The sequence below is a fragment of the Aspergillus campestris genome (genome assembly GCF_002847485.1).
Source record: "Aspergillus campestris IBT 28561 chromosome Unknown P168scaffold_7, whole genome shotgun sequence".
NCBI lineage: Eukaryota > Fungi > Ascomycota > Eurotiomycetes > Eurotiales > Aspergillaceae > Aspergillus > Aspergillus campestris.
In genome coordinates, this window is record NW_020194342.1 from 624,381 (window position 1) to 643,380 (window position 19,000).

General features: G+C 51.6%; 8 protein-coding genes across 8 annotated transcripts; 2 read left to right on the forward strand and 6 right to left on the reverse strand.

The window, feature by feature from the left end:
• Positions 1-417: 417 nt before the first annotated feature.
• Positions 418-1,720, forward strand: P168DRAFT_297555 (mitochondrial 37S ribosomal protein uS5m; the record flags this gene model as incomplete). The annotated part of the gene is made up of 2 exons (XM_024838186.1): positions 418-1,435; positions 1,503-1,720. 2 exons carry the CDS (start codon positions 418-420, stop codon positions 1,718-1,720), a joined length of 1,236 nt encoding a protein of 411 aa, XP_024692244.1.
• A 308-nt stretch (positions 1,721-2,028) lies between these two features.
• Positions 2,029-2,732, reverse strand: P168DRAFT_305004 (DASH complex subunit DAD3 family protein). Its single transcript, XM_024838888.1, has 2 exons — positions 2,427-2,732; positions 2,029-2,334 (listed from the first exon to the last, which is right to left on the reverse strand). Exons 1-2 carry the CDS (start codon positions 2,562-2,564, stop codon positions 2,038-2,040), a joined length of 435 nt encoding a protein of 144 aa, XP_024692245.1. The 5' UTR covers positions 2,565-2,732; the 3' UTR covers positions 2,029-2,037.
• A 756-nt stretch (positions 2,733-3,488) lies between these two features.
• P168DRAFT_282376 (putative serine/threonine protein kinase (Nrc-2)) lies at positions 3,489-5,596 on the reverse strand (the record flags this gene model as incomplete). Its single annotated transcript, XM_024835979.1, has 5 exons — positions 3,489-3,828; positions 3,880-4,261; positions 4,314-4,439; positions 4,498-4,671; positions 4,726-5,596. 5 exons carry the CDS (start codon positions 5,594-5,596, stop codon positions 3,489-3,491), a joined length of 1,893 nt encoding a protein of 630 aa, XP_024692246.1.
• Positions 5,597-7,221: 1,625 nt separating this feature from the next.
• Positions 7,222-10,047, reverse strand: P168DRAFT_282377 (uncharacterized protein; the record flags this gene model as incomplete). Its single annotated transcript, XM_024835980.1, has 4 exons — positions 7,222-7,702; positions 7,771-7,839; positions 7,901-9,890; positions 9,960-10,047. The coding sequence occupies 4 exons, from the start codon at positions 10,045-10,047 to the stop codon at positions 7,222-7,224; spliced, it is 2,628 nt and encodes an 875-aa protein (XP_024692247.1).
• A 417-nt stretch (positions 10,048-10,464) lies between these two features.
• P168DRAFT_297557 (uncharacterized protein) lies at positions 10,465-12,228 on the reverse strand (the record flags this gene model as incomplete). The annotated part of the gene is made up of 1 exon (XM_024838187.1): positions 10,465-12,228. One exon carries the CDS (start codon positions 12,226-12,228, stop codon positions 10,465-10,467), a length of 1,764 nt encoding a protein of 587 aa, XP_024692248.1.
• A 1,687-nt stretch (positions 12,229-13,915) lies between these two features.
• P168DRAFT_305007 (putative TFIID and and SAGA complex TAF10 subunit) lies at positions 13,916-15,475 on the forward strand. The gene is made up of 2 exons (XM_024838889.1): positions 13,916-14,486; positions 14,597-15,475. Exons 1-2 carry the CDS (start codon positions 14,094-14,096, stop codon positions 15,047-15,049), a joined length of 846 nt encoding a protein of 281 aa, XP_024692249.1. The 5' UTR covers positions 13,916-14,093; the 3' UTR covers positions 15,050-15,475.
• Positions 15,476-15,487: 12 nt separating this feature from the next.
• P168DRAFT_290819 (mitochondrial 37S ribosomal protein uS19m) lies at positions 15,488-16,430 on the reverse strand. Its single transcript, XM_024837296.1, has 4 exons — positions 16,365-16,430; positions 16,285-16,300; positions 15,958-16,140; positions 15,488-15,807 (listed from the first exon to the last, which is right to left on the reverse strand). The coding sequence occupies exons 1-4, from the start codon at positions 16,405-16,407 to the stop codon at positions 15,765-15,767; spliced, it is 285 nt and encodes a 94-aa protein (XP_024692250.1). The 5' UTR covers positions 16,408-16,430; the 3' UTR covers positions 15,488-15,764.
• Positions 16,431-16,603: 173 nt separating this feature from the next.
• Positions 16,604-18,399, reverse strand: P168DRAFT_254229 (inositol polyphosphate multikinase). The gene is made up of 2 exons (XM_024834407.1): positions 18,080-18,399; positions 16,604-17,971 (listed from the first exon to the last, which is right to left on the reverse strand). Exons 1-2 carry the CDS (start codon positions 18,166-18,168, stop codon positions 16,756-16,758), a joined length of 1,305 nt encoding a protein of 434 aa, XP_024692251.1. The 5' UTR covers positions 18,169-18,399; the 3' UTR covers positions 16,604-16,755.
• Between the last annotated feature and the right edge of the window lie 601 nt (positions 18,400-19,000).

The window sequence follows — 19,000 nt, forward strand, 5'->3', positions numbered from 1 at the left end:
GGGTGTGGACGAGGCGTCGCACGAGTAAAGGGCGAAAAGATCTGAGTGAAGAAGAGAGAAGGGGTCTGATGGGGATCATCTATATGGCAGTGGATCAGTAATGAGGGGATCCAACAAGACCAAAATCTGAAGGTTAGAAAAGAAGGAAGAGAGAGTATAGAAAATAATTGGAAAAAATATGGAGAAAAAAAGCCTGGAGAAAAAGGCGACCAAGCAGGAAAAGGCGGACAACGATTGGCCGAGAGTTCTGCCGCTGAGAATTTCGCCGACTTCGAACTTCCAAACTTCGCTTTGCTCTCCGATCCGTCTATCGCTCTTGACCACCTCACCGGCCGCTTTCACCAATTCCTCTCCCCTCCTATACCTCTCCCTACCAATATCTCCAGTGGTCTACTGGCCAAAGGCCTTTTAGCCACCATGAGTCTCGCCCGGCCCGCCAGATGTCTGTTTTGCAGCTTCTCCCGGGCTGCCTCCGCCGTGCCTCGCGTGCCTCGTCGCCAGTTCCACCCTTCGCCGCCCTCGTTAAACAGCAAGCCGAAACCCCCCAATGGCCCGGAGTCGGAGTTAAAATCCCTGTATCAGATCTCGCGGGAGATGAAGCAGGATGATTTCCAGCCCTACACCGAGGAGGAGAAGGCCGGCCTGCGCGAGGTGTACACCCCCGAGCAGATCGCCGCCATCGAGGCCGGCGAGGCCGCCATTGACCCCAAGGACATGGCGGACCAGTTTGCATTCCGCACGGATCCGATGAAGCTGCGGTACCTGGACGATTTCTCGACCATCGAGCCGGGCGTCGACAAGCACGTGCGGGCGCCCGTCGAGAACACGGACTACGACGCGAAGATGAAGACGCGGGAGGATTTCGTGCAGGATCTCGCGCAGTACTTTATGGACATGCCCGAGGATGCCAGCGCGGGCCACTTCGTGCGGTTCCTGGAAAACGTGCGGGTGACGCGCGGCAAGGAGGAGAACGAACTCAACCCGCACAGCGCCCTGGTGCCCGATTTCATCAGCCCCGGGGAGTCGCTCACCGAGACCGGGAAGGTCACCAAGACGATCTTCACCGACGCCGTCCAGAAGAGGCTGGGCGAGGATCTGACCGCTGCCATGAAGCGACTGATCCAGGATACGGGCTACAGCGAGCAACATATCCGGAGTCTGAAGACCAAGGCTCTGGTCACGCACCGCGTCGTCAACCAGACCCGTCTGGGTAAGATCGCGAGCACCTACTCTCTGGCGATCGCCGGCAACGGCCGGGGTCTGCTGGGCATCGGAGAAGCCAAGTCCGACGAGCTCCCCGACGCCAAGCTGCAAGCGACGTACCGAGCGATCCGCAACATGCAGCCCATCCCGCGGTACGAGCACCGGACCATCTACGGTGATGTCACGGGCAAGGTTGGTGCTGTTGATCTGAAGTTGATGAACCGTCCGCCCGGTAAGATCTCTTCTCTACACATTGATACATTCTGCACAGTCAATCATTCAAATACTAACGGTACTAGGATTCGGCCTCCGCTGCCAACACCTCATCTTCGAAATGTGCCGCGCAGCAGGCATCCACGACCTCGCCGCGCGGGTCGGCCGGTCTCGGAATCCCATGAACACAGTGAAGGCCGCCTACCAGGCACTCATGAGCCAGCGGAACCCGGACGATATTGCGCGCGCCCGCGGCAAGAAGTTGGTGGATGTGCGCAAGGTTTACTACTCTGGACGGGCATGATCAGGTGTCTTTGAGCTGTGGAATAGGGATCATCACGCACTGCTCGGCTAGACAGTTGGCAAGCAGGATCGAATTGCGGACCGCGTTATGATGTATATAATATTGTTTTTTTGCCTCTCATATCGCCTTTCTTATGTACCCACCATGTACTTGTATCAAGAATTGTTTTAACAAAGCCAACAAAGAAATAAAATGAATAAAAACGGGGTATATCACAATCATTAATCCATCAAAGAAACAAAATAATCCCACCAACCCAACCCAACCCATTCCCTCCCCCCACTCAAGAAAAAGGAAAAAAAGAAGAAGAAAAAGACTCAACCAAACGTAACATCTCCCTCATCCCCATAATACCCCCCATGTCCCTGCTCCTGATACTGATACTGATCCTGATACCCAAACTCCCCCCCCTCCTCAGCCGCCCGATGTTCACCCTCCTCATCCGCCCGCGCCTGCTCCTCACTCTCATTGAAGATCTGCTGCTGCAGCACAATACTATAAACGCTCGCCTTGAGTAGCGTACACACGGTGGCGGTTTTGCGCTCGAGCAGACGGAGGCCGTCTAGTGTGAGCGAGGAGGGGTCGCCTGATAGGTCGGAGAGTTTTGATTCCAACTATTTCATGAATAACACGTTAGTTAGGGAAAGACTTGAGTGAGTGATAAGAATGAAAGAAAGTGAGGGGTAAAGAGGTGAATAGGACATACCTTGTTTACATTCCCTAGAAGACGCGCATATTCGTCTAAGACGTCTTGTTCGAGGTTTGAGACTTGTGGGTTGGAGGCGCGGAGGAGGGGGTTTTGGTTCTCGTTGTGGTGGGATGCGGGTTGGGGGGTTTCGTCCATTGTGAATGTATTGATTGGTTGGATTGGATGGATGGACGTTGTTTGTTTGATGCGCGTAGATTGAGTCGATCGGAGTATGGGAGGTGAAATTGTTGGTGTTGGACTTGAAGGAGTGATGTTGTGAGTTGTGAGTTGACAGACAATGGATTTTGTTTGGAGCGGAGATTGGCAAAGTTCTCCGCATCTTATCTGCCGATTCCCTTCTACCTACTTACCAGTTGACAATCTATTTCATTTAAAGAACAGAATACATAAAAAATGATAAAATTGAATAATCAGGTTCGAAAATGATATATCATGCTAGTCTATTGTAGTCCGCAGGCTCCGGGCCGGTCAAAACACGGACAGATGAATATCTCAAGGTAGTCTCCTAATCTAGATGATCCAAACAAATTGATCTGCCCACAGAGCAGACTTCAAACAACAAACAAATTCTGAATCAGAACGGGCATGAATCAACACTTCTGTACTAAACAGGGTGTGACCACAGCATATAGGGATGCTGTCTCCCCAAAAAGATCAATACAACCGAAATCTAACGCCGTCTCTTGCAATCTGAAAAGCACACAAAACAAAAACAAACGTATACTGCAAGCCTCCAGGACTGAGGAGCGTGGAAACCGAAATTAATCCATGTGCCGAGACCGAGGCGAAGGAAAGGACTGGAAATGCATCCACAGACAACATAACCGCCCGGATGCAAAACTCAACTGAAGAAAGGACTGGCGGGAAAAATCCAAGTCGAAAACGCCGAAATACTCCTGATATCATGACGGCAGGAAAGATAAAAACACAGAAACCCATGCATGCATGACTGTCGTGAGGTGAGCACCTATGGCAATGATACAAGATATGCTCGCGGGATGATGGTGGGAAGGACAGAGCGAACGCGGCTGCCCTGAGGGCTTGGGGTTTAGCGGACCACTATGGGTCTCCATCATGATGCAGAGTAACGCTGTTGAACTCCTCGAAAGGATCCGCGACCTCGCCAGTCGGGGTCGTCGAATCCATGGGAACCCCCTTCATCTTGATGGTCTTGCTCCCGCCGATATCGACGCTCCCGCTTTCCTTGACGTTGCGGAAGTTGACCGTGTCCGTGCCCCCGCCCTGGTTGGGGATCATGGGCGGTTTCATGTGGCGAATGAGCGCCCACTGGGTTTGCCGGAAGAAGGGATGGGTCTTCACATCGGAAGCACCAGCGCGCGCGCCCAGACGTCTCGTCTCGTCCTTGATCAGGAGTTTCCGGATGAGGGACTTGCACAGACTGTCCTGTGGTTAGTATCTAAAGTGCCAGTATCGACTAATAAAGACTTACTTTGAGATCTGCTGGGCCCCGGTGTGTTCGGGGAACGGTACTTCATCCCGGAGGATGTTGCCAAATGTCGCGTTGCGATTCTTGCCCTTGAAGGGCGTCGTCCCGTAGAGCATTTCGTAGATCAGAATGCCCAAGGTCCACCAGTCCACGGCACTGGTGTGCCCGCAACCCTTGATCACCTCCGGGGCTATATACTCTTCAGTCCCGACAAAGGAATTTGTCCGGAAATCCGCAATGCAGGACTTGGTGTCAATGGTAGGAAGCGACGTCGTAGAGTTGCCGCTCCGTGCGGGAATCATGACGGGCGCACCGCCCGGTCCGGATTGTTTAGACAGATCAAAATCGGACAACATGATGTGGCCCGACTGGTGAAGCAGGATATCTGGAATGCCGTCAGCAAGACCTACACCGGCATCGGCGACGGGATAACGTACTCTCCGGCTTCAGGTCACGGTAGATAAAGCCCATGAGATGGAGATACTCCAGAGCGGCCGTCACTTCGGCGGCATAGAACCGGGCCGCGTCCTCGGAGATGCACTTTCCCGGACGCGTTTGCAGTGCTACAAGAACAGAACAGGTCAGTGTATGCTGGAGACAGACTTCCGGAATTCTACCCACCTCGGAAAAATTCGCCGCCGCTGCAATACTCCATGCACAGATAGAGGTAATCCTCGGATTGGAAAGAATGGTAGAGAGTGACGATGAACGGGTGATTGCTAGTAGCGAGGATCTCCTGTTCGGCCAGGGCTCTCTTGATCTTGTTTCGCTTGATCATTTCCTTCTTGCTCAGGACTGGAAGAGTTAGTGACAATGGAACTCAGGTAGAGTGTATTCGACGATACACACCTTTCATCGCGTATAAGCGGCTGGACTTCTTCTCGCGCACGAGATAAACCTTGCCCACGTCGCCCTTGCCGATCAATTTGATCTTATCAAAGCTACTCGGCCCCACTTCGACGTTGCGGATTTTGATGGAATTCGAGCTGTACGTCCGGCGGAAGGACGAGGAGGTCCGAATCTGACCGGGACTGGGGAGTTTGCCGTCGGAACCGAGCTTGGGAACCGACAGACTCACAACGTTGTCCGTCGCATGGCCTGTTTGCGGGTCGACGGTGGACTGTTCCACCAGCGGTTCCTTTCCTAGCTCGGCGGTCTGGGGTCGGTCCCCGGACTGTCCTTGGGAGAAGAGGTTCTGTGCATTGGGAGCCGAAGCGACACGACGAAGCTTTCGGGCCAACTCCTCCTTGTTGGCGGTCGTCGCCTGCTCGGCGGCAGAGACGCCGTCTACCTGCAACTCGGGGGTGTCGGGGGGCGATGAGGCCTCTTCGCCATCGTTGCGATGCTGCAGGGACGGCTGACCCTGGTGGACGAAATACGGATTGGCGGTCGCAATGGGGGAGACACCCTCGTCGAGAGGGTTGCCTTCGCTCGCAACGGTGGTCGAGCGATTACGACCAATGGTGGGCAAGAAACGGGATTGCCTGAAAGCGGACTTGGATTCAGTCTTGGCGGCGGTGGCGTCCCTCTCGCGATCCCGGTCGCTGCTGTTGGAGTGGCCGCCGTGGGAGGAATTGTTGGAGCTGTTGATGCGGAAGAAATTCTTGATCCTCGTGGGGAGATGGCTCGATTCGTTGGGGTGTTTTTTCGACGCGAGAAAATTCCCCCGTTTCTCATTCGTCACGTTGGACGACGGGCTGGAAGCGAAAAGCTGCGTCATGCCGACCGATGCGCCTGGATCCACAGGCAGGGATTCCTTTTCGTTTTGACTTTTCGAATGGAATAGAAATGAAACAAGGAAGGGAGGAAATCAAGATGATAATTTGGAAGAGAAAGGAAGGGAGGGCGGAAAGGTTAAAATTGGACTATGGGAGCGAAAGAGGCAAGGGAGGAAGATGGAACGGGGAAGGTACCTAGACCATACAGGCTAGGAACCGCGGGGAGGGCGTAGGCGGGTGGTGGTTCGCACCACGGACCGGTTCAAGGGATGTCCACTCCACGAGGATGAACCGTTGTGGAAAGTGGAAAAGAACGAAAGGAGGATGGATATCAAGGTTCACCTTCCTAGTCAGGAGATCAACGAAGGACCGAAGGTAACCATATCAAGGGATGAAAAATGGAAGAGAGAGAAGAAGCGGATGGAGAGAGAGAGAGATGAGGAGAGGGAGAGAAGGGAGGAAGAGAGAGCGAGAGAGAAAGAAAGTGGAGACGTGTTGTTGGAACCGACTAGTAAGAGAACTTACAGGTTGAGATGCAGCTTAGTCAGTCGTTACTTAGCGGCCCAGACTTTCAGTGACAGCATTAAAGTTATGTATGGAGACGATTCGCCTCTGTTGATTCAGCACGCCACTTCTTCGCTTATGGGTTCATGTACTGAGGTATCTTATTAAGTGATTACTCTGATCTTATATGATCGAGTAGGTACCAGGTAGGGCAGATACAGCCCCCACCCCGTCAATCAGGTTGATCATTGACAGTACATAGATTGACAATACGTGGTAGTATCCCATTACCCCATACCTCTCCTCCTCTACGAAGTACTACTCTATGGGGTAGTCAAAGGAGGATGGATAGAAGTCATCTGAACACACCAGCTACACTTGACACACCCGAGCTGAAACCCGAATCCCGAAACCTCAATGGCTAGTCAGTGGATATAGTCGGACTTCTCCAGACTAGCCTTGTCTAACCTTTCCCCAAAGAATCCTAGCTACTCCACTTCGACGTGATCCATTTCAGCCAATCGTGCTAGTAACGTCATGTGGATTACCTTTGCTTATTGATCACGGGCTTACTAGGTATTTCATAGTCCCTGCATGTCACTGTACTTGGTGCATTGTTAGTATTACGGAGGAAGGAAGAAGGAAGAGAATTAAACCCATCCAGGAGATGGATGTCCATAGCTATCTCTGTGAGAATTTCAACATCGCATATCTATATCAATCAGTAGACATAGATGGACCTAGGCTTTCACAAGATTAAGCCCTATTACTTTCAATACCCCGGAACAGCATAAATAAACACATACTGATCATTCCGTGTTCTAATCAGATCCTGAAGCTACCACCTAGAGACTACAGCAAAAGAAAATACAATCCCTTCTTGCAAGAGTAACACGCATCCACCGGCGTATAAGACACATACCAATCGGGTGGCTATAATCTCAACAATGAACGTCTTTCACACGTCACCTTCCCAGACCATCACCGTCCGCTCCTCATCCACCACTGCGTATTCCCCCTTCTGTCTTCCCTTTCCGTTTAGTAAAGGATCGAGAAGCATAAGGCTCGATGGATATACCTTGATATCTGAAACAAAACCAGTGATGACTACCCTCTGCCATTCTCAAAGAAAAGTCGATCTGACCGCACCGGCTATAAAAGCCTCAAGAGGTTCTTGAGCCGACGCAACCACACCAGTCACTTGCTCCCTGCCGTCCCGAGAAATCCGATGGAATAGTTCCTGAATGTCCAGCAGACTGGGACTGACACCAACCCTGGGCAAGTATCCGCCTCGCGCATCCGCATTCAAGACGGTACCCGTGCGGTTGTTAGCATCCCGTGGAGCGATTTCACCACGGTCGAGAGGACTATCTGCAGGGCCATCCGTCTGAGGCATCATTGCATGGGCATTGATGCTCTGTGGAGCCGTCACAGCCGCTGTTTTTTGCAAGATCGAGCCACGATGGCGGCTAAGACACTGGGTTAGCAATGGCGGATGATTTCGTTTCGGATTCGACGTGCTGGCTTCGCCGTCGAGGTTGGATATTCCACCCCGAGTAGGGCCAACACTTGCTATTCTTTTCTCTGCAGACGAGCTGGAGCAGCTGGCAGGGTGTTAGTACCTGTTGAAACATATGACGGACAAAGGATAGAGTGACACAGTCAGACCCACCTTTTGTACAAATCTTGCGAACCTTTGTCGTTTCCCTTCTTACAACTTGACCCCGTAAACAAGTGTTTACTGTCGAGATTAGCCGCCTAGCCCTAAAAATAATCATGAAAGAAAGAAACAGAAAACTCACTCAGACTCCCCAACAGAGGCCCAAGAATCAGTCGTTGACCCAGAAGATAAAGTCTTGGAATCACTTGTATCGACCCAAAAGGGAGTCGGCTGCTGAGCGCCTACCCCAAGATCCCGAGTATGGGCTTCAGATTTCCAAGGCTTTTTCGGGCTATGCTCCACGGGGGACGACGACTCGATAGGGTCGCTTTTTCCCGGGGTCACATCCGACTGTGTACCGAAACGAGTCACGAGTTGTTGATCGGACGCTGATTTTTGAGATTCAGGGTTGCTCTCCTCACTCCCCTCTTTCAGAAGCTGTCCAGTAACATCCGAGAGCTGTTTGAGCAGCTCTTTGCTCGGCTCCCCACGCCGAGTTGCCATTTGAATCTTATGGTAGAGTCGTCGAAGCTTTCTTTCCAGCGGGTTTGTAGAAACAACCCATCGATCGCCGTCTCCCGTTGTCCCTGTGGTTACCTTAGGGTTGTGAGAGTGACCCGCTCGAGCGAGAGTACCCGAGGTTTCTCCATCATCTAGACCACCAGATGAAGATTCAAACTTCCGAAGAGCTAGCCGGCTAGGAGTGTCTTCCGGCCCAGCGCCGTGACGGTAAATATAGGGAGACCGCACAGACTTAGACGCGGACAACTTCCCGTGACGTCCACTCGCTGGGCCGAGCGACGGGAACTGGTTTGCAAGTGATGGCCTAAGTGATGGCCGACTCGTGTCAAGGGAAGCAGGCCCGGATAGCATTGACCCCGGGGCACGCTGATGACCGTCAGAATGCATCGGTGTATGGAGTTCCGGAGTGGAGAGGCCGGCTGCCGCATTTTGTTGCATGCCCAAGTCCTTCGAGGCTGATTTCCCCGCAATCAACTCCAAATGTTCTTTATACATTCGCACTGCATCCAGCTCACGGACCAGCTTCCTCCGTTGCTCAACCATTGACGCCTTCTTGTCGGATGAGATGTCCCAAGTATGCAAAGCCATATACCTATCAATGCGAGAGAGCTCGGCAGAGAGATTGTCATACGCCTTGTCGGCGTGGTCCAAGGAGTTATGGCTTGGCGGAGGTCCTGGAATATGAGGCAGATGGCTCTGTGACAATGTCGGATCATGAGCAAGCTGCTGCCATTGAGGGTTGATAGTGGGATACGGTGAGTCGTAACCTGGCACACATTGGCTAAAACCCGGGGGCGGCACACTATTGACATTGTTCCATGCTTGGTTATCCGGAAGCATGGATATGGGGGAGCCATGCTGGGGAGGCCTCGGTAGAGAGCCCACCGGAAACCCCTGTGCATTGCCAGTCTGATACACAGTCGGCACCCAAGCGATTTTTCCCGGATCAACAGTGTACATGGGGTAAATCGGGAGCGTAGGCATCTGGGACGGTGCATAAAGCTGCTCAACCGGCACATTGACCAACGGCGAAGGAAGACTGGGCTGCCACACTGCTCCTGGGCTAAATGCGGACGAGATGCTTGGAGCAAAACCATAAGTCGAGCCCTGTCGATCATGATCTCCATCCACGAAGGACACTCTGTTCTGCTCTGACATGGTTCCAGCAGGACGAGGTTCCGGGGAACTCCCACTATCAGTAGGCTCCGCCCCCATGGACTGTGTTGGTTTGAGCTCCGGTCTATTTTTACCGCCACGCTTAGCAGGAGCCCTCCAAGACCTCGAACCACCCAACTTTGCACCCTGTTCCACAGCTGGGAGGTTCATCTTCGGAGGCGGCACCTCCGATGCCATCGGGACGATGCGTCCACCGGCAGTAACACGCTGATGCCTGGGGGAAGTGTGCGTCTTCAGGAACCGCACAAAGCCAGCGTCGGCGTGCTCAAGATCTCTCTGAGAGGACTTGTTAGCCCGACGAGGAGGACCATAGGAGCGAGAGCCAATGCTTGAGGCGACCCCCTCGCTTCTCCTCGAGGTATTCGAGATGACCCTTGGTTTGTTGATAGACTGTTCAGATAAGACACCGGCATCGTGCTCTCGCAGTAGATTGTCTGATATCATCGAGCGTTCCCAGTCAGCACAACGACACGTACTACTCTATCTACAGGAGGAATGCATACTTCCTCGTGCCTGGTCACTGAATCGGCTGGGGTCTATGTGAGCGTTTTGTTTCATGCGCATCAACGTCTGGATATCGTATTTGGCCATGTTTGCGCCCGAGAGAGTAAAACAGGGAAATGTGTATTGATAGTTAGGAGGAATGAAGCAGGAATTGGAGTGAAATGTACGTGAATTCAAAGGCAGGAAAATGCGTAGGAGATCAAGGAAGCCACGCACGTAGATTTGACACTTCCTTCCATAAGGCATATTGTCTTGTCGTGGATCAGCCCGCGTCACGCCCAGCTTGGGAAGGTGCACAACGAAGAACTAGTCGAGCGTATTATTACTGAATATTTGAAGGAACCAAAGACACTTTGACAGCATTGAGTAAACAGTAGCTTTGGTTCTTTCACTGGTTACCTTAATCTGTTTGGCATGGGACATGAAAGTGTAAGGGATAGGGCTGTTGATTAAGACTATATAAATATAAGTTAACTAATGGTGAATAAAAAGAAGCCATTCCCATCAAACGCTCTCCCGAGCAACAACCGGCTTCGACACAGTGTGGTTCTGCCACTCCTCCCTAAACTCATCATCAAACGGGGATACCCGCGGCGCTTGATCCTCAGTACGACTCGGAGCATCACCAGTCCTCGGCTGCCCCATCTCCCAGCTTCCCACACGTTCATGACCGTGGACAATCGTAGCACCATTGACATGGTAGGGATTATTACTAGCCAGCTGCTGAGGGTCATCCGTCTTCACATTATCCAACTCCGAGGAATTGAAGACAATATCCGAATCACTAGCCATCTTGCTGTTGCCCTTGAAGCCTCCCAGGTTCGGATTGTGGATGCGATTCTTGCGGAACCCTTGGATCAGGAATCCAATGATCAAGAACACGCCGAGGGCAACAATGGTGATGACCCCGCCAACCACGCCAGCAACAGCAGGCTGTAAACCCCCACAACGCTCCGAGCCACTCCCACCTTGACGGGACCCAGAAGAGCAAAAGACAGCGTCTGAATTGCACTGCAGACACCACTCCCTCGTCGAGCCCAGCGAGAACGCGCTCATCTCCTCCCGGAACTCGCTATAGGGAATTGCCTCGTTGCTGGGACCGTTCCCAAAGAGAGGGTAAGACTGGAACTCCGCGTCGGTGCCGTTCCGCAAATAGAACCGAACAAAAAGATCCGAGGGCTTCGGATACGTGGGATAGTCGTTACCCTCCAGACTGTAAAGCTCGAATACAATCGACGCGCCACGGACAGGGCGGGACTGGAAATTCCCATGCTGCGGCGACACAAGCTGCAGGAGCGACGTGAGGGCGACAACGGGCTCATACCCGCCAAAGACGAGATGCATGATGCCGTCCGTGCCGCGGAAATGGACATTCGTGTCGAAGGTGGCTAAGATCCGGGACGCCAGAGTGCGGCCTGCGATGCTGCGGACTTTCGCGGTGCCGATGGCGCTCGAGGTGGAGATGTTGCCGTTGGTGTCATGGACGTAACGGTCTGCGAAGGCCCGCGCATGGCCAATGCTGTCGGCGCCTATGTGGTGCAGCAGAGTCTTATTATGCGCTAGTTGATAGTCCAGGAATTCTGAAATCTCGCGCGCGTTCACGTAGCTAGCGGAGGATTCCTCGAATGCGCCGGACAGTGCAGAGGTCCAAAGCGTGTCGTAGAATGCGGCGGATTCTTGTATGAGTTCATGGGTGTCCGGGCTGGAAAGGTACTCGGAGTTGGCAGCCTGGTGCATCGGGCAAGCGGCCTGACCGTCCACCGTGATCGACCGCGGGTCCATCGAGTTAACCGTGGTAATGCGAGGGTACTGGTATCCGTCCAACGGGAAGGTCATCGCGGAGCCGTTCGCCAGGTCGAAAGTAGGATCGGAGTATTTCCCGGGGAACGAAGCGTTGAGAGGCGGGTAGAGGCCCTGCATGAATGCTTGGGCGGACGCAATGGCCGGTTGGTCATCGGTGGTGACGACGTCGATGTCTTCGCTCTTGAGGAGGTAAGGCGATATACCCTCAATTCGCGTGCTGGGACGACCACCGCTTCCATGGAGGGCAACGTATCGATCACGGAACGCAGTCCCTGCCGCGTACAGCTCGTTGGCCCCGTATGGGGTCAGCATCTGAGGACGAGGCAGGGCTTGCGGCACGCTGTCGCCGTGAACAGTGTAGGCAAAGACGCCCCATGTTTGCTCACGAAGCGATTGAGCGGAGACCAGGGCCGCATGCGATGCCGCCAATATGGCGACCGCATGGGAATAACTCAGCGCAGGCATTGCAGTGGATGGCTCGTGAGATTATAAGAAAGCTAATATTCGATAGATCGCAATGCTGCTATTGACATAATAACGTCCAACCTGAGGGCAAATAATCACAAGAGCCAGACTATCACGCACGAACGACAACAACTTAAAGCAAGTCCCGGCAGTCCCAAGCTTTAAGAGGACAGGAACCCAAGCGGGACTTTTGCAATGAAGCTTATACCATGGTTCGGAAAAGGGTCGAGGGGAAGTCAGGCACCGCAGTAGACTTTTGCAACATCTAACCCTATTACTAGAAAGCCGTGACGACATCAATCTCTCTTCCCCCCCCACTCAACAGGAACTGGTCGAGGTAATCCATGGGCTTGATGGCGGTTGCTTCGGCAAGGGCTCACGATATGCAACATCAGGCCCCTGAGGATCCATACTATGGGAATTTATGCCCTGCTACGTGTGTTGGTGGTTTGTTTAATCGGATTAGGGCTTCACGCTATGGGAGAAGGACTATGAGTTGTTAGCCCTTTCTATGAGAAACCTCTTCGTAGATTGAAGATATTGGTTTGATTCGTCCTAGCCTATGGCATGTAAAATTTGACGGAGCAGTGCGAAATAAAACGAAATAATTGTGATTGATTTGTCTTGGTTGGTTGTCAGTCTATGGTAACTCGCGGGAAACCGATCCCGCTCATCTATGACGTGTAGACTGATGACAGTGGTAGTAGCATTCTACCAAAGCAACCCTATTAGATCAAACGAGACAAATAAAAAGAGAGCATCTAGACGACAGACCTTTACAAGAATGACACTCGATTACTGCATAGGGTGATATTGGGAGAAGACAGATGGATGACAAGTAATCAAGACTGGAGTTCAAGTTGGATACCGAGTTAGGGTTGCAATGCCTGCGATGCTGGATTCTTGGCGGTCTCGATTCGAGCATCAGGCCTAGACTTGTATGTGCCTGAGATAGAAAAAAAGTCTACAACATATGGGAGTTATAGAGATGTTCCTTAACGGTAGTAGTGCTCAAGCGCCTTATCATGATCTCGTGGTGCAGTATATATCGTGTCCCTGACCCTGATACTCCCTGTCTTCATGCATGGACGCCAACTTATTGATCTTGCAAGTAAGATGGGTTTTGCAGTTATAGACTAGAGAGAACTATCTAGCAAATATATAAACCCACAAGAAGAGCCTTGATGATCCCGTAGCAAGCGTTACCAAGCTGGAGACTATGATTATATAGTAGCGCCTATGTATCACTTCAGTCCTATTGCTCTCTCCTCCTACCTCATTTCTCTCGAATCTAACTCGTACCATGTAACGGATAAATTAGATAGACAAATCTCGCTTGAATGATTTTGTCAATGTAATATAGATCTTGGATAGCGATCAGTTATGTGGCCTGGGTAGTAAAACTACGATCAACTGGTGAATTTACCTATGGTTAGACAAGTGTAACGACTTGAACTGACCAAATTCCAACCACAAATTATAATATTAGAAAATGTACTTCTTGATTGTTCTCTGAACCTCACAACTAGATAGATACCCCGATCTATCAACTTATTAATTGATCGAGTTGTTCAGATCAAAGTATTCGGGCCGAACGCGGGCAGTTTTAGTTCTCCGCCTGGATCGTCACTTCAGCCACCCAGTCAGTCACTCAACTCTCTTCAGCTCACTCTCTTATTCTTATATTCGTTAACCTCCCCCCTATTAACATATTCACATATTCCAATTGATCTATTGCTCAGCAGTGAATTCTAACCACTTATTCACTTCCTACCAGAATTGGTTTTGTGTCTCGGGCCGCCCTGGCCTCTGAATGAAAGAAAATTATAGTAGCTCAAGGCACGACCGCAACCTTGCTACACAACATGTCCAACCAATCGTCATCACAACTGCCTTCCATCCCGCCCTCCTCCCAACCTCCACCTGCATCACAAGACCCGCAGCCACCTTCCTCGTCCTCCGCGCCAACAGGAGAACCAACGGCAGCACCGCCCGCTTCCTCTTCCGAGACCCCTGTCGTGCCCAAGCAAGAGGAGCCCGATACCCAAGATAGTTCCATAGATCCCACGATCGAGCAGGACATCGATATGGATCCCGCGAAAAAGATGGCGAACAATGAAAATGGCGATGACGCTGGTCCCTTAAATCCTGCCCAAGAGGCCGCCTCCGCTGATGCGCTAGCGGCCGCAGCTGCGCCGTCGAAGAAAGAGACCAGTCTCCGTGAATTCTTGGGGAAGATGGATGAATATGCGCCGATCGTACGTCTACTAATCTCTTCCTTTCGTGTTCTTTCCATTTTCTCCGTTCTTTCTTCTGCCTGATCCCCGCACCCCTGCACCACCAAGTCCATCCATCTAACGCGCATCAGATCCCCGACGCCGTAACAGCACACTACCTGACCCTCGCCGGCCTCCCACCACCAGGAAACGGCCCCAACCAAACCCCCCCACACCTCGCCCGACTCCTCGCCCTCGCGACCCAGAAATTCGTCGCCGACATCGCCGCCGACTCATACCAGTACGCGCGCATCCGCGCGTCGAACAGCTCATCCGCGAGCAACCCCATGGGGAGTCTGAACGCCGCCTCGGGACTCGGCATGCCCGCGGGCGCAGCGGGCGCCGCCGCAGGTGCCGCCGCAGGACCCTCGGGGGCAGACGCCAAGGGCAAGGCGGGCGCGCATCTCGGTATCCAGCGCCCTGGTTTCGGTGGCGGCGGGTCGGGCGGGTCTGGACAGGGGCGGACGGTGCTCACGATGGAAGATCTGGGGATGGCAGTTTCCGAGTACGGTGTCAGTGTGAAGAGAGGCGAGTTCTATCGGTAGAGGATTGCTATCACCATATTGAGTGGTTCGTCCTTTTTATTGCTTTCTTTCTTCCTTTTTACATTTTGTTCTTCTCTCTCGGCGGATAGCGGAGATGAAGATGGAGATACCCCGTCCTGGAGGATATATTTTACGCTGCGGGATGATTGATTGATTGATTGATTGATCGGTGTGGGTGCGGGTTTGGCAAGGGTTTTCTCACTGGCGTAAATTGCGGTCTAAGAACGATATTCTATGGTCCTTCGAGACTGCAAGACTGCAGTGTGGTTTTTACATAGGCGTTACGGAAGGAAGTCGAGTGCTTTTCTGCTGCTGCTGCTGTCCACAAAAGCAAGGCAAGGCAAGGCGAATAGAAATTGACAATTCGATACCTACCTGCCTATCAATGTTTTCAATCCAGATAGGTTGACCAATCCAATGGATGACAATACTACATTCCACATTTGACAGCTAATTTACATGCAACACACTGTATAGATTTACATCAGGCAAAAAAGGAAATAGGATGAAAACGCCAGTAAAACAAGACCATGCAAGTCCAAGCCGATGGCCAGGTTTGCTGCCACAGTCCTGACCCAGAATCAGGATACAGGGTGGACCTCACGTATCCGTCGAAGACAGATATGGGGAAAATATAAAAGAAAAGAACTCCACCGACAGCACAAACAGAGGAATGCAATAGCGAGCAAGACACCCAGTACAAATAGGAATGAGTCTATTTGTTCTTGGACTGCTTGTAGGTGAAACGCTTGCGGGTACTATAACAGTGCCAAAATGGCGAGTTAGCTATCCGTTCATACTCATTTCATCCATGCCCAAGAGGAAGACGACACGCTCTCAAAACCAACAGCGTCGACCAAGTCTTTCTCATACTGGAAGGGAGGTAATGAAGAGAGAGGGGAACATACGGCACATATTCACCCAATTTCCTCCCCACCATCTCCTCCGTGATTATAACATCCTGATAATTCTTCCCGTTGTGCACCGAGAACCGCAGGCCCACGAAGTTAGGCAGGATGGTCGCGCCGCGCTTCTGCGTCTTGATCGGCGGAGTTCCCGGCGGAGGGGGCAGTTTGCGCGGAAGGGGGAGACTGTATTTATAGGTTGTCCAAATTAGCATTCACATTGCCGAAAATAAAGCCCTGAAATTGGCAGTTCTGGAACTGAGCGTATGGGTTCTTTTGGCCGGGGGACTGGAGAAGAATTTCAAGATGGGTCGGGTGGGCTGCACGTACGGGACGATATTCGGGCCTGTTGGTCGTAACTGTCAGCGGTTGCTTTTCCTTAGTGTAATAGTTAGGTGGTAAGGACTTACCCTTCCAGACGGAGCGCGATAGCAATGCGCGAGTGGGAAACATCTTGTTGGGTGCTGGTAGTGGAGGTGCCTGCAATTGCGATTCTGATGCCGATATGGGTTCCAGTTTGATTCCGCGGTGTTGCGATTAGTAAGCGGTTCTCCACCCGCTTCTAGTTATCGCTGAAAATACACCTAGATTTTGGTGAATTGTGATAGAAAGTACTATCTCAGACTTGATATATGTAAATTTTATTGTTCTAGTGTATATACGCTACTTATGTTTATCCAAATGCATTAGAATGCCGCGCACTTGATGATCGTGCGGAATATCAAGAGCAGATGCACGGGTCTGGGTTGCTCAAGTCGCCAGCGACTTGATCAAGTAGATGCCCACTATACAACGTCGCCATTACTCCGAAGCGAATGTCTCGAAGATTTTCGCCAGGTTCCGGACGCCCATGAGAACGTTCTCATCGGGCCCTTGACCAGGGGTCCAGTCGGCATGGGCAAAGTCGATCAATCGAAGATCGTGGACCTTGGGGAATTCCTCCTCATCCTCCTCTAGCTCGCCCATTTGGCCCATCTGGGCTGTCTCAGGGTCAATAGTGATATTTACTGCCTGCTGAGGAGCACCGGGTTGGCCACCCGGAAGGTCCACCACTTGGAAAGACCCATCTTGTTGCAGTTCCAGTTCAAAGTCCTCGTCCTCTCCCTCGGACTCATCTTCGGAGGCCTCCTTTGGCTTGGCCTCCTCCACGAGCGCATGTTCCATGGCCGCTGGATCCCCTTCGTAGACTACCAGAATGCTGGCAGAGTACATCCGGCTTTCCTCAGACTCAATGGCTCTTTGCAAGCGCTTTAGATCTTCCGCCAGTCTCGCTGCGAGCAGCTTGGAGCGATCGGTTGATCCAGCCTTTGCCCCCGCAAGGAAGGTCGCAAAGCCTTCCTTGACATTGCTGTCATTGAGAGACCGCCCATACCACTTGTCGTAGCGCCGGAAGCCATCCTTCTCGACCACTTCCCCCTTCTTGCCTTCCTTGCCTTCGTATTTGGTGGCGTAGGGGTCGGTCTTGGCGCCCTCGTCATTTTCTCCGTTCTCGCCAGTCCACACCTTCATCCCTGCTATCCGGAATCCTAAACTGCCACTCGTTGTTTCCTTGGACACGGCGTCTAGCTTTTCCCGTTTGGACAGAGGCGCATCCTCCGCCCACAGTCGCGCACCCAGCTTCACATCGATAACGTTGGGTCGCTTGAACCCGGACGCGACATTTTCCAGCACGATCGACAATCCTGTATCAAGTTTCTTGCCACCCGAAGGCACCCATTCTTCTTGTTTGGTCGCAGTGGAATCGGATCCGGTCGCCTCGTTAGCTGGGGTTCCTCCAGCAGGCGGCGGGGTATTGGAGGCCGACGAGTAATCCGAGCTCGGAAGAACGATGGCGCCGCTTTGCTGGGCCGCAAGCGCAATCGGTTGCTGCTGATCCCCGGAACTCAGCGTTCCGATGTAGGTGGGCATAAATGCCTTGAAGTCGGGGTGAAGGGCGCTGGTCTCGTAAAAGGCAACTTCCTGGGCGGTGCAAGGCTTTGCGATAAAGGAGCCGGACTCGGTGCAGCGGACACCTTCACTATAAAGGGAGACGAGTCAGTATTAAGCGATTCCAGGATTGAGCAAGTTGTCAGGCTGATCCGACAAGTCGTGGTCCATCCACCTCATGTAGCAGAGAAGCACTTACTGTCCAGCAGCGGCATGGTCAAACGCGACAAAGCTATCGCCATCTAGCTTTGGAGCTTTCGAGCCATTAGAGTTCGATGGGGAGGGCATTTTGCTTGTATAAGTCTCGATAAGAATAAAATAAAATCGGTAATAGAGAAAAGGTGATTTGCTTCAAAATAGCATTCCGGTAGGCCAGGCGTCTAGACTTTTAGGATAAGGGGACAGGATGAAAACGAAAACGAAGCCACTCAAGATGGACAGAAGTCGAATGAGAGAAAACAAAGAGCTAAAATGTATGTGCAGAAGCGTAAATGTATAAACCCCTCAAAGGATGATGATGTCTCAACTGTTTATATTGAGAGAAGGGGGAAGAGTGAAACAGTGGCAGACGAGGCGGCGTTGCGACAAAGCTGGTTCCAGAAGTGGTCAATAATGATAAATAACCCCACATTGTCTGATAACAATCAGCACTTCTATTTACCCCCCTACTAAATTGTCAATGATATACTTTCTAGAAAGGGAGTGTTGATATATATTATACTATATATTAAGTTTATGATATGATAATTTCCATGACGTTAAAGACATGTGTGTTTGTTGATTATTCCATACTTATATATCACGCTACACCAGGTATTTGCATTATGCGTAATATACAAGAAAAGTATAAAAGTCCATTTAAGATTTCTTACCATGACAAGTAACTGATTCAATGACTCCATGACTATTGTAGTCAGTCGCAGCTTCCTATTACTGCCTTATTGGGGTTCTCATAATCAGAATTGGATTCAGAAGTAACCAGGAAACCCTGTGTTTGTAGAATAACAAATAGTATTAGGTAGGTTAAAAGAAAGTGAAAGCAGAAAGAGAGTGAAGCAAAAGTAAGAGTAATCAAGAAACGTCATTGTGTCTAGAAGCCGCATTGTTTCATCCATGGAGA

What these genes read in the sequence shown, in the direction of transcription:
- P168DRAFT_305004 (XM_024838888.1), bottom strand. Translation starts at nt 2,564, where the DNA reads ATGGACGAAACCCCCCAACCCGCATCCCACCACAACGAGAACCAAAAC. An exon ending in TTCTAGGGAATGTAAACAAG is followed by an intron (nt 2,335 to 2,426) that starts GTATGTCCTATT and finishes TTCATGAAATAG; the next exon opens with TTGGAATCAAAACTCTCCGA.
- P168DRAFT_305007 (XM_024838889.1), top strand. Translation starts at nt 14,094, where the DNA reads ATGTCCAACCAATCGTCATCACAACTGCCTTCCATCCCGCCCTCCTCC. An exon ending in TGGATGAATATGCGCCGATC is followed by an intron (nt 14,487 to 14,596) that starts GTACGTCTACTA and finishes AACGCGCATCAG; the next exon opens with ATCCCCGACGCCGTAACAGC.
- P168DRAFT_290819 (XM_024837296.1), bottom strand. Translation starts at nt 16,407, where the DNA reads ATGTTTCCCACTCGCGCATTGCTATCGCGCTCCGTCTGGAAGG. An exon ending in AAATTGGGTGAATATGTGCC is followed by an intron (nt 15,808 to 15,957) that starts GTATGTTCCCCT and finishes GCACTGTTATAG; the next exon opens with TACCCGCAAGCGTTTCACCT.
- P168DRAFT_254229 (XM_024834407.1), bottom strand. Translation starts at nt 18,168, where the DNA reads ATGCCCTCCCCATCGAACTCTAATGGCTCGAAAGCTCCAAAGCTAGAT. An exon ending in GACCATGCCGCTGCTGGACA is followed by an intron (nt 17,972 to 18,079) that starts GTAAGTGCTTCT and finishes CTCCCTTTATAG; the next exon opens with TGAAGGTGTCCGCTGCACCG.